This window comes from Catharus ustulatus, chromosome 1 (genome assembly GCF_009819885.2).
Source record: "Catharus ustulatus isolate bCatUst1 chromosome 1, bCatUst1.pri.v2, whole genome shotgun sequence".
Lineage (NCBI taxonomy): Eukaryota > Metazoa > Chordata > Aves > Passeriformes > Turdidae > Catharus > Catharus ustulatus.
The window spans coordinates 122,714,855-122,728,401 of NC_046221.1; the positions used below are offsets into that span (position 1 = coordinate 122,714,855).

Genomic DNA, 13,547 nt, shown 5'->3' on the forward strand with positions numbered 1-13,547 from the left:
AATATCATATCTGGACAATTAGTTGATAAGTTACAAAATGCACTCCATCTCTAAAAGTTATTCTGAATCTAATAATGCTAACAAAATGTTGTTTACTCAGTAGTAAGTAATGCATTCACTCAGTAGTAAGCAGTCACAAGTCTTACCTTTTCATAAACAAACAACAGATTCATGATGGGATGCATTTAAGCTGCAGCTACCAGACAACTCATTGGAAGCTATTGCTTTTATCCTATGATTAGACCCAGAATTCTGTTTCCGTAAAACAAGAAATGCTGTCAATTTTAAATTGTTAAAGATGTTAAAATATTGTGCTGGCATCACTAGCAAAATTTTAAATTATTAAAGCTGAATTAATATAAATCTAAATTTATCACCTTTTATACTTTTTTTCACATATTTCAGAGCAGGCAATGAAAATGAATGCATTCAACTTCAGGGATTCTAGGTATTTTCACTTAAATTAAATGTACGTTTCTCCAGATGGGATTCGCAGACTGTGGGAAAATACTCATCAGGAGTTTTCTTTGTTTTTTTTGGGACTATTTGTAGACAGATTTGAAAAGTTTTACATAGAAAGGCTCACAACTGTTGGATTTAAGAAAAAAAAACCCAAACATTTAAAAACAAAACCAAACATTTTTTAAAAAATACATGTGAAATCAAATTTAAATAGGTAGTTTCAATCTGACATTTAATATAAAACTGAATTTTAAAAGAGCCAGATAAATTAAATATAGTTCAATGCAATCTAGCCAGTCTGTACTACATTAAGATTTTCCATTCTCCAGGACATAGTGCCTCCCCGCGTTTTTTTGTTCCTTTAACATTAAAAAGCAGTGATATTTGAAAGCTTGCAATTACAAAGATTTAATTTCTTTTGCCCACTGAGTTCCTTTTTCCTTTCTCATTCACTTAAACATAAGAATTATTTTAAATGCAGATGATAAATGATAACAAGGCTTTTCATCTCTGACCTTTGCATTGCTTTCAGTGACTCAAAAGGTTTAACCTTTACTTGAAAAGCCATGTACTGATCTAATGGGATCTTTAAGGAGAACAGACATAACATTCTGATATATACATTTGCACGCTATAACCTTTAGCTCATAACCATATTCCAAGGTCACTCTTTAAGCACAGCTGTTACCTGCACTTGGGACACAGTCAAAGGATAGCGAAATAATATCCAGGTGACACCTTCACTGCAGGGTGGAATGGTTAGAGAGCCCTCATACACCCAGTAGTCACGCAGAAGAGGATCTGAAATCAAAAGAAATATGGAATTTTAATGACATTAAGGAAGTTTATGGTGTCTTTCAGTTATGACAGCTTATGACAGCTGTGGGCTCGCTTGCACGATGAAGTTAGTAAGCAGAAGCTAAGGTGTGAATTTATAACCTTCCAAGCATTGCCCACTACTTCCTCATATGAATGTATACGAGTTTGTGGTCATTATATTGCAGTAAGTTACCCTAAAGAGGAGCATTTTAGATGTGAAAATGCCACTTTGTAGATGTGAAAAATAACAAGTGTACAGCTCTTTAAACTAACACAGCAAACAAGCAATGTTATGGGAATAAAGGAATTCCTGTTAATGTCAAAAGCTAAAAGAGACGTTGAATTTTGAAGGCAGAGGGTCTGTGATGATCAAATTTTACTGACTTCTACATTTAGGATATGTCTCAAGAATTAATTTTATTTCATTTTTTAGAATAAAAATTAATGAAAATTCAGCTGAACAAAAACTTCTCACGTCGCACTTCTGGTGACTTTTTTGAGATGCACTGGTGTTTCCTACCTTTGGAAAAGTGAGTTGAATTAGAGAGGAGAAAAACTTCAAGGTTTACCTTACTTTTTTTTTCGGTTTATGTATTTATTAGTAGATTTATAAATAACTGTTAGAATAAACAGTTGTCACTGAAGAAAATGGACAATATTTTGTCCATGCAAAGTTTTAACTCTACATACAACACATTTGATTTTAATTAATTAACTAAATTTTTCATAGATTCCAATCACACTACACTTCATAGTCAGAAAACACAGGGTTTTCCTTTGCATACAGCCTAAGAAGTATGGAGAGGAAACTGCCTGACTGCAAAACAGAGGACAAAAAACAAACCTAGAGAGAAACTGGAGATAAAGTGAGGTTAATCATGGCATGGAGAACCAGGGGGAAGGTTGTGACTAGTTTGACTGGAGAATGGGAGACTGGAAACAAATAAACCTGCTTGGTTGAACTAACCTGTTATTGTCATTTCACTACTAGCTCAGAGGAATATCAGTAGAATTAAATCTTGTTAATGAAGGCTATGATCGTCAGTAAATGGATTTTGTTTTGTTGGTGTAATTTTCTTTCTCAGCTAGGAGATTATGTAGCAAATCCATTGACAGCAAGTTGCATTATCAAACACTCAAAAGTTAAGAACTGCAAGAATTAATTCAGCCCATCCTGTGCATGCATCATGATACAGTGTTGTTACATGATCATGTGTGTCTTTTCTGGAGAACCTTTCATCTGCAAAGACAGATGACTTTGTTTTGAAAAGCAAATAATATTATTTAGAATTCTCAGTACAATATGAGGCACTTGGTCTTCTTTTTCCCAAGCTATTGAAATCCTGCTTGTTAGAATATTTTCTCATTTTTCGTATTTCAAATGCACTCATTTCTCCAGTGCCTGAGAGCTTAAGTGAATTAATTTATCCTCCCATACCCTTGAGTGGTGAGGAAGGATAGATTATCCCCTCACTTTAAAGCTGGGGAACTGAGGCAGAGAAGATGAGGTCAAATGCATCTATTCATGTGTTCAATATGACATGCTTAGAACCTGATTTCTCAGAGTATTTAACTTTCTATAGCACATAATACAGTCAGAGCACTGCTCCCATTGACTTCTCTTGAAGGTGTAAGCACTCAGCACTTCTGCAAATCAGACCCCATGATCTCAAGTCGGGCACCTAGAAAATGAGGAACACATAGTTAGAGATGACTTGTGACAATTTTTGTTTATGTGACTTGATCAACATCAAACAGGAACTGTGAGGCAGGGGTCCTGTAAAAAATAACTTATGGTCATGGAAATCAGGTGATGTTTCATAATGCATATGCATGAGAGGCACAGGCTGCCATAATTCCTGCATTTCCTAATTGCTGAGCACTGGACTTTGCAACCTAGACAATATGTTTTTGATATAATTAATATAGTTTAATGTAGACCTAGGCTACTTTAAAAAACTAAAGATCTTGACACTATGACAGAGTTTAGTTCAAATGAATTCTTTGCAGAAACATTTATTTTTATAATTTTTTTTTTAAAGTCACATTTCTTACTGTTACACTTTGGCTATGTAAGTTTAATTTGTCTCCCTTTTTCACTTCTTTTATGCTATACAACTGTCTTTGCATAATAATAGTCTTTTGGTTCTGTCAAAAAAACTACCTTTTTAAGTGGGTAGCCTTACACTTCCTATTTTATGACCAAGTGGAGAAAGGAATACACACAGCTGTCTCTCTAGATGGGTTGGTAAACTCTCAAAAGCTAGCCACGCGTTGTCAGCAGTGCACAGACTACAGTAGCACATCCCACTCACATGTGCAGATATACACTAAATTCCAACAGGACTTCACCACTATCCCTGTTAGGATGTGCATTATCAAAATGCACTACCACCTTATGGGACACACTCAGGCTTGCAGTTTAGGCTAGACTTTAGATCAAGATTATCTCAGCCTCTGCAATCAGCTACTAATCCACACATGCGAAAGTAAGCAAAGGCACCTACCTGGTAATAAAGAGTTGGGATTAAAACAGGGTATTGTTTTGGATTTTCCCTGAAAAAATGAATACAAATCAATCTCGCGTCTAGCTTCCAATAAAAATGCTGATTAACGATGAGGTAAAACACATTCTGTGTTCTTAAGTATTAAACCTTGAATTCCTGTGGAAAGCAACCTCATTAAGAGCCTCCATATAATCATCATTGCATCTTGCAACAACACAAACACATATTTTTATTCTACTTTTTATTTAATTTTTAAGCTTATCTCATCAATTTGTTAACTCTCTGCCTTTAGCACCTGGACTTCTTTCAGATCCCAGCCCTGAAATTCCCTACATGAAATTCAGGAGTTTCATACAAAAAGAGTTAAAAAAAACAAGGGCCAAAGTGGCCTTTACTTAACTGACGTGGGTAACACTCAATAAAATAATGCTGGTTCTACAGATTTAATGCACAAAAATGTTATGTATGCCAAAGCGTGTTTGATGCTGACCCTTTGAAAATCACCATTGTAACACAGTCACACAATGGTGAAGCCTTTCGTGACCTTCTTCTGCTTGGCTGTTGTCTCAGTAATGAAATTAGAGTTCCATACACTATTGCTCTCTCTGACACCTTCACAAATCAAGAGTTTATAATATTAAACATCATGACTGAAGTTTACCATATATTATTTGACTAAAAGATTTCGATTTGTTTCTAATTTTTCTGCATTTCAGCATCTGCTGGAGTGAATGGTAATCTCTTCAGACCAACAGAAAAAATGTCATCAATACATCTCAAAATCCTTTAAAATCAAAGGTATGTATGATTATTTCTATGTTACTGACCATGAAGCAAAGAGATGGAAGTAACTTGCCCAAGGTCAACATTTTGGAGAGCACTCCAATCTCCTCAGTCCTGCTAGGATTACTATCTGTCCCCCACATATAATGCACTTGACAAGTTGGCATTGTGTTTTGCTGATTTCCCTGTAAGTTAACATGTGTGGTCAGTTCATCTGTTCTTTTTGTCCACAGATTAAAACCAGGTAAGTTTGGTGATATAGCTGCTGGTGTTCACCAAGCATGTTCCCAGTGCTTCCACTCATACTGACTCCATGAGAATCACTGAAAAGGTAGGACTGGCAAGCAGTTATTGGTACAGATCAAACTTTCTGGCCACCAGAAAAAAAGGTACAAAAAATATATATTAGCTGAATAAAATTATCTGAATAAAATGCTGAGGTTTTCATGCTGGCCACCAAATGATGGCTTTTATTACAGACACATCTGAAATCTTTCTCTTGGTTCCATATAGACCCTTTGCTTACTGTGTCTCTGGTCATTAAAGGAAGCATTGCTTCAGACAATGCCTTACCTTGTACTGGATATCCTGAAGAATTTCAGTTACAGCCTTTAGGCCCACATGCTCTTTTCCTATCTGAAAGCAAAGGTGAGTTTCAGTATCTTGGTATTTCAGAAATTGTGAGGCAAAACTCAGGTCAACCAGAACAGTAAGAACTCAAGCTGTTTTTAGTTTAGCTATACAACTTTGTGTTAATCAAATACACTGATACATGACAACGCCAAAAAATTAAACCATTACAAAACTACCAGCCAAAAGTAAACAGGGCTTAAATAACTTTAAAGCAGAGACAGAAAGTCACAGAACAAGAGAAAAAGTCTTAATTAAGTCTGGTAGGTTTTGGTTAACCCTGTTTTGTAGCACCTATTCTATGTGGAGGAAAATCATGCAGCATTGTGGCATATAAAAGTCAAGGATATAGTTTGTCCTTACTAGTTTTTGCCAGAAAAGTACACAGAAAGTAACAGAGTGAACGAGCATTAACAGACACTTCTTGAATTTGTTCCCATAGCATTGCAAATCTGGCCCAAGGTATCTCTGAAGCTCGGAGGAGTGTTTTCCTGCCTGCAGAGTGCAGAACAGCAGATTCCCTCTCTCACAGCATCTCTGGGATCCTGCCAGGCAAAGCCAGGTTCCCGGCAGGCTGCAGCACTGCCTCTGCTAAATGCCTGTAAAGCATGGGAGATGGGGATCTAAAAAAACACATGGAGATAAAAGATTCTAATTTTATATGGACCTTGCTCACTCTGCACACTAAACTCAGCTGCTTCTGACTAAAGTCACCCATTCCAGGATCCTAGTTTTATCTTCAGAACAGAATCAGAAAAGGCAGAATGGCCTTCCACTTGATTTCTTTGCCAACATGTACAAACACAAGGTGAGGAAATAAGCCAGCATGAGAGAGAATGGGAGAGCTAGACCCTGAAAATTTTGTTTGCTTTTTGTTTTTCTTGGAATAGAATGACATAGTAGCTACTGGAAGGAAACAACTAAAAGCCAACAAAAGGTACTTTATTATTTCTAGGAATTCAAGAGCATTTTCTTTTGTTTCAGAATGGAATTTCAATTTCAAACCTTCGAAGTGCATAAAACATATTGAAGTCACTTCAAAGATGCTGCTTCTAAATTAATAATCCCCAGGGCTGTCACTTAAATATTTTCCGTGACCTTAAAATAATGTATTTTGAGAACTGTGGCACAAAATTAGTTCTCCATGCCTTTACCAAGAAAAAAAGTGGTCACCAAATTTCCTCTCCCTGTTTTCCTATCCCTTTAATAAGCAGCTTAAATATTATTTTTCCTTGGTCAATTGTAAATATATGATGCCTTTCTTGGCTCATGAAAAAGCCTTTCTGGAATGCTTAAGAACACTGATGTGGGTGAGGGACCCAAAATGGAAAATGTATCACTGAAGTTTCAAATTTATTTAAGAACTTATATATAACTTTCTAACTGACTCGAAGGTTACCTCTGCTGGAATGAGAAGGTGACTTACATAAGCAATTATCACACAGCCCTCTAGGACACAAAGCTGAAGACTTTCTAACTTCCATTTTTAGCAGTTCCATCTGAGTGCTGAGGCAGTAATCAATGTACCTTTAAATTCAGAGGTAAAGCTCAAAGGCACTCATAAACTCGTTATGAAATATGACAAATTAATAATACCACTGTGAAAGAAAATCCATTTGATCTAAGCATGAACTCTAAACCTCTTCCTCCAAACCCATTTAAATAAAACAGTTTGCCATTTCTCATGAGGCAGATGAGAATCTGGTGTTTGAGGACTAAAACTAAAAATCTTTATAGGGTGCAGACCTTGAAAAACCTTCAACAGCAATTAAATTATAATGCTAACTTCCCAGATTTCATTACACCTTGTCCCCAGGAAGCTTTAAGACTCCTCATTGCAGCCTTTTCTGAGAGTCTCTGGCAAGTCTTGTTAATACTCTCAGCCTCTGAAGAAGTAATATGACCCCACCTCACATTTGTCCTGTGTGAAGAAACACACTTGTCCCTGTGTTCAGGAAAGCACAATCCCACCACCAGTTTTCAGCAGTGCCAATGGGTTTGTAGGCCTTTTTTTCAAACTTTCCTCCTCTCCTCTGTCTACTTCTAAACAGCAGACCCAGCCAGGAATTAATAACACAGATAGTGAAGCACTTGTCCCTCCTGACAGCCCTGATTCTGCCCTCAGAGGAATGAAGATTGGATGTCTACTTATAGCCAGAGTCACAGAAAAATATCTAACCATGTATTATTCCTTCTTTAAATAGCATACTTCCAACATCCTGTTTAAACAAGAATTGATTGCTTAGCACACATATAGAAGACACGACTGAAAAATATCTTTCAAATAGAATACCAGCAGTCATACATTGTTTTCTATTATCAAATCATTAAAAATTAAATAATATGGAAAGGACCTCATTATCATCAGACAAATGACAGTGCATTGTAACAAGTGTAACACAGGAAACTTACCTGCACAAACAAAGCAATAATAGCTATGCCGTGCTTCTTCCCTACTGCCTCATCAATGCTGCTGTACAGTGTGGAGTTCCAGTGCATTAGATGAAGCTAAAACAAAGCAGTGCAAATAGAGCGATAGAGAAATATGTTTTGTAATTAAAACCACCAGCAATTAACATCAATTAACAAAGCCTGAGCATGTTGTGTGCGCATGCATGACTACACACATGTGCATGCTCACAGCTGTGCATGCAGGGATAAGTGGATTTACTATTATAAATATCAGGAACACCAAGAAAAAAAAGAGACAAATTTGCAGATAAAGTGATGTACAGCCAGTTACCAAAAATCTACATCAAAAGTGTGAATGACTATAGTAATGATGATTTAACAACTCCCTCAATCTTAATAATGAAATAATCTCAGCTAGTGGAATCCAACATTCCCTCTCAGTCAGCCAGCTCTCTCCCAAGATAGGAGAACTATTATGGACATAGGCTGTCCAAGCCCACGTTAGACTGTACTATCATTGACTGTACCACTTGTCTCACACACTACCTCCCAAGATAAATCATTCAAATGTCAGTAGCAAAAAGTGATTTCAGAAAAGATTAAACACAGAGAAAATCAAGCAGAGAAAAGTGACTTGAGGAACACCTTAAGGATAATGCTGAAAGAAAGGGATTGTACAGAGTAAAGCAGTTAATGCATGGATACATAGGAGGCAGTAGACACTGGATAGCGAACAAAAAGTCTGCTGAGGTGAAGTGTCACAGCATAATCTGGGAAGTAGTGTTTGAGAAAAGTGCTGGAAGTTGGAAAGGGAGGAAAGAAGGGAGGGGAGGAAGTTGAGGGGAAGTGCTGGAAAATAGAGGGGGGAAGGGAGGAAGGGAAGGAGGGAAGGAGGGAAGGAAGGAAGGAAGGAAGGAAGGAAGGAAGGAAGGAAGGAAGGAAGGAAGGAAGGAAGGAAGGAAGGAAGGAAGGAAGGAAGGAAGGAAGGAAGGAAGGAAGGAAGGAAGGAAGGAAGGAAGGAAGTTATGGAAAGGTAATATGCATTTTGAACATGAATCTCTGTGCCTAAGCCTGATAACATTGTAGAGCTTCAACATCCCAAGCAGAGCTGCTTTGAAGTTTATCTGCCAACTCTTAGACTTAATTTCCGTTGTAAAATTATCATCAATGCTTTGTTCAGTCATGTGTCTAAGAAGTTAAAATGTCATTTTTACAACTATAATTGTTTCCACCTTCAGCAAAATCAGTATTTAAAACAGTGTATCTTCTTATCTTGTTTATTTATACATGGAGAAAGAGCCTGTCTGAAATGCTTATTGCCCCTTACACAACAGGAGTTCATTCGGGCATCTCAGCATTTCAGAATACCAGCTCTTCAAGCAATCACTCTCCACTTATTTATTTCCAGTACAGATTTAGGCACTCCTCCTGATGACTGTTATTTCAAAAGTGAATACAAACTTCTAAATGAACATATTGTAAATTAAATTAAATTCCAGATTATGACACAAATAATTTTATTATTCATTTTGTTCAAAGGCATCTACTGTGGCAAAAAAAAAAAAAAATTCTTAGCATATACAATCAATCGTTTTTACATGAGAATACTAATGTAAATATAATCTAAGCCCATGCATTTACTTGTTTGTGTGCATTTCATCACGTATAAAAAGTTTTGGTACACATCTGATTTGTCTTTAGATTTTAAATCCAGAGGATCAAATAATGAGATTTCAGTCTCCAAGGCTCTGGTTGGCAGACACAGAACCACCAACACCCGGGAAGACAAAGCCAAAGCACCGCACTTTGCAGAGACGAGCCTGGCGCTCGCACCAGCTCCCCACTAGAGGGGGATCACGGAGTCCCACAGCCCGCACCAAAATCTGACATGAAGAGGGAACTGTGAAAGAAGAAGGTTGTGGTGACCGCAGTGGGGATGGCAGTGACCTCATGCTACGAGGACAGTGCTGTGTGGCACCACGACTTTCTTGGCTGGGCATGTCAAAGCAAGCTTGTCCCTTGGTGGCTGAAACTGCAGCACCAAGGAAGATCCCCAAATATTGTATAGGGACCGTGACTTTGCCTGTGTCTAGAGGCAGATCTTGGCTAGAGCTGCGGTGGCATTCTGCATGTTACATTCCCTTGGAGGTGAAGTCTAATCTGACATCTGTCTGCGTTCTGACAACAGCACATAGATCCAAAAGGAAAATGCTGAACCCCAAAAAGAGGGAAATGAACAAGCAATTCAACTTGTCCAAGCAATGACCCTGGTTTATCCAGAAATAGATCGTCCTCTCTTAGGCAGCAGGTTCATCAGGGCACAGATTTTCCTATGATAAGGCCACATCACCTAGAAAAATGATACCAAAACCTCTGTGAAATGCTACAAATTGTTAAGACCCTAGAACTAGTCTGTGCAGCAGTACATATATACGTAGAGGTAATGTTGACAATCCCAGACTAGGTTCAGGTTTAGTAATCAACATCATTAAAGATACTGAAAAATAGGCAATCAGCAATTTCTGGTCTAAAGGTTTCTGTGACTTTGAGGGTCTGCTCAAGGATGTTTAAATTCCATAGCAGTTGTCCTTGAAACAAAATCCATCATTTTGTACTGGGTTGCTAATACCCAAAGTAGAATGAACTTCTGATCTGTGTTTAAGATTCTACTATTAAAGATGGCCATATTTACAGTGGATTAGTGATATGTTTTTTATACAGCAGGTTGCAAAATTGCTGTGATAAACACTAAAGAAAAGAGGTAGAGAGCACTCCAAGTCCCATGACAATAGATGTCTGGGGAGTACAACAAAAAGTGGTCAGGCTCATATGCTCCTTCTACACAGCATCCCTTATTGGTACTGCTAACAGCAGCACACTGGATACAGTGCAGTGTATTTATTATGCTCCCCTGCCCTGACTCAAGGTGATATTCAGAATTCGCTGTTCACAGAAAATGTTCTATCATTAGCTTGCTAATTACCACTGCTAACAGAGCAAATGTTCAATCATTTCAGATTTACAAACTGAAATTAGATAGGCAACCTAATGGAAAATAATAATTAATACCATGATACTTCCTAACAGCAGGCCAACATATCATTTGTTTTAACTTTATAAGACCATGCATGCACACTGAAATAATTAAACTCATTTGGTTATGCACTTAAATAAATGGAAGTCAAATTATTTCCTCTACAAAGCAGAAAAAATGTAGCTCAAAGAAGGATTGGGTAAGTACATGAAAATGTCATTCAGAAAGTGAGGTAGCAAGGAAGTAGAAGTGTTTGTAGTAAAGCGTGGGGTTTTTAAATCCATTTTATCCTGCATATGTGTAGCTCTTTGGAGCTGTTCTGACTTTCGTGTGTTTCTTTTTATTTGTAATGTAACATCAGATATAAACATCAGACAACAGTTTTCAAAAAAAGATGGCAACAAGTCTACAAACATTACAAATCTGACCTCTTGAGAGTACAGACCACATAAAACATGGCCTGTAACTCTTGGTAATATTTATGGGAATCAGATACGCACAGAGAAATACAAACTTTGAAACTGTCAATAAGATATAATGCCCATGCACATGGACAACATCATATCCATGCCTCAATATCTCACAATTAGGAATAATCACAGAGGCTACTAATGTTCTGTATTTTAGTAACCTTCATTTTCACATTTATTTGGGACAGCTGTTTGAAAAGTGCTCACTCACAAGGAGTGTCAGCCCCACGCAGGGCTTTTTAAACAATCGGCTGCAGTGCACTGGCAGTTTCCCATTGTGCAGTTTTCATTCAGAGTACAAAGCAAGCACACATGTCAGTGTGGCAGGAAAGGCTCTGCTCGCCTTGTTAGGTAATGTTTTGATACTTGGTAGTTATGATGGTTCTACACAGCCAAAATGTGTCAGCTATGCTATTACTGATTATCGGTGGCTAGTTTAATGTGCCAGGCAGTATATTTTTACAAAATAATCTGAAAGCTATCAGAAAATCCTTAGCACTCAAAACCCCCACTTTTCTCTTGAAGAAACCATAATTTTGGGCCTTTTAACACTACAGCTGTAAATCAAAGAATTGTAGCTGTGACTTCTTTAAAATCAGATAAACTGAAAACTCATGAAGGCAAATAATGATAAAGTGCTGATAAAGTTTATTTGCTCTGTGAACAGCTGGAGAGACTCTCCTACACAGTGAAGATTAAGAAGTCACTCCAGGTAGCAGAGTAGACCCCCTGCAAAGATTATTCTGTATGGAACAAATTCTGAGAAACTTCTCAATTTTCATCCAGCCCCCATTCAACCAAAAGGCTACCGAACCCAATCCTTATTTGGGAAAAGCTGACAGACATTAACAGGGGGCCTCTTTCAAAACAGGACTTTCTCTTAACTGAGTAAGGACCTGGGATTCTAGCTTTAAAATCAATAAACATTTATCGAATGAAAACCCTACCCCTTAAATCCATTCCTTTCTCTACCACAAAAATGCCTTCTATGTCAACATGAAAAGGCCTGATGGTAGATTTTTAGACAAAATTGGAGTCCTGTGATGACAGATTCTGGTAGTAATCAGAGTCACTGTATGTGACCTATCACATTCATCAGTTCTGGAAGCCAGAGTCTCTCAATAAAAAACACAGTTACAAAAATGTATATTTTTCCCCTGTCTGGGCCACTGACTGCTCAGTGGAAATCTGCAGGGTCTAAAGCTCACTGAGAGCAAAAATGATCTTTTAAGCTCTGTTGATGACCTTACTTTATTCCCAGCTCACACATAAAATATATAATGACAGCATAATTTATGTTGGAAGTCACCTCTGAAGTTCAACTCTTTCACAGCAGCACCAATTTCAAAGTTAGCTACTAATTCAAAGCCAGATCAGGTTGTTCAGGTCCTTGTCCAACTAAGTTTTGCATGTCTCCAATGATGGAGGTCTTACAACCTCTCTAGATAACCTGTTCAGTGCTTGACCTCCCCCATAATTTATTTCTCCTTGTACCTAATCAGCATCTCTTGCAACCTGTGTCCCTTACCCGTTGTTCTTTTGCATTCCTCAGGATTTTCTGTTCAGGAGCCCAGGCATGAATTGCCTGTGACCACCAAATCAGCATCTCATTATTGATTCCTCTTTCTCAAACCTCCTCAGTCATCCACTTGTTTGAATGACCATGTTTCACCTAAGACTACTTTCAACTAAGCTTGCCCAACTCTTAAAATGTCAGTAAAGTTGCTACTAGCTCAGTCCCTTACTGTGACACATGGTGTCCATGTGTCACCCAAATGTCAGACCAAACATCACAAAGGCTAATTTCTTACAGGAAAATACATCCTGAAATAAATCACAGCTCATCATCTGTTATGATATATCTGATTAATGGTAAGGGGAGAAGAAGGACTCTGCTCCATCATTTCTGCACTCCTGTATGATCCTAATGTTGCAAATTTGCTATGAACCTGCACAGTCTCGAATGTCCTGCTACCATGGAAAGCAGCTCATATGCTATAACTCCTTTCTTTATGAATACTTACTGCTAAATGACTGAAACCCTAATTTGCTCTTCAATGTGCTATATTTCCGCTGGCTAAGTCAGGCACTTTGGAACAGAGCACCAAGATCACTCTCCATAGGAGTCACAGGGAAACATGCCAACAGCAAAACTTCTCCTGACCCTCGTGGCACCAGAACCAGGCTCTACAGGGGCCTGATAAAACCACTGTCAGCTCAGGCAGCAGGAGGCAACAAGAAACACCTGCCCAGCCTGGGTGTGGGTCCTGCCTCAACCTTATTGGCAACCATAACCCATATTGCAAGAGTTTATGACATAGAGGATTCTTCTGTTTAACAGGCTCCTGTTTGTGCTCTATGCACAGCAGAAGACCATAATTTTTAAACAATTACTCTTTAGATCAATTGGAATATCTGACCGCAATCATC

General features: G+C 38.0%; 1 protein-coding gene across 1 annotated transcript in view; it reads right to left on the minus strand.

Moving 5' to 3' along the window:
* The window catches only part of CA8 (carbonic anhydrase 8), a 48,423-nt gene that overhangs the window by 18,302 nt on the left and 16,574 nt on the right, over window positions 1–13,547 (minus strand). Inside the window, exons 4-7 of the mRNA XM_033063999.1 lie at window positions 7,614–7,709; window positions 5,145–5,207; window positions 3,789–3,837; window positions 1,151–1,263 (exon numbers count right to left, since the gene is read on the minus strand). Coding sequence (XP_032919890.1) covers window positions 1,151–1,263; window positions 3,789–3,837; window positions 5,145–5,207; window positions 7,614–7,709 — 321 coding nt within the window. The remainder of the gene's footprint in view (window positions 1–1,150; window positions 1,264–3,788; window positions 3,838–5,144; window positions 5,208–7,613; window positions 7,710–13,547) is intronic.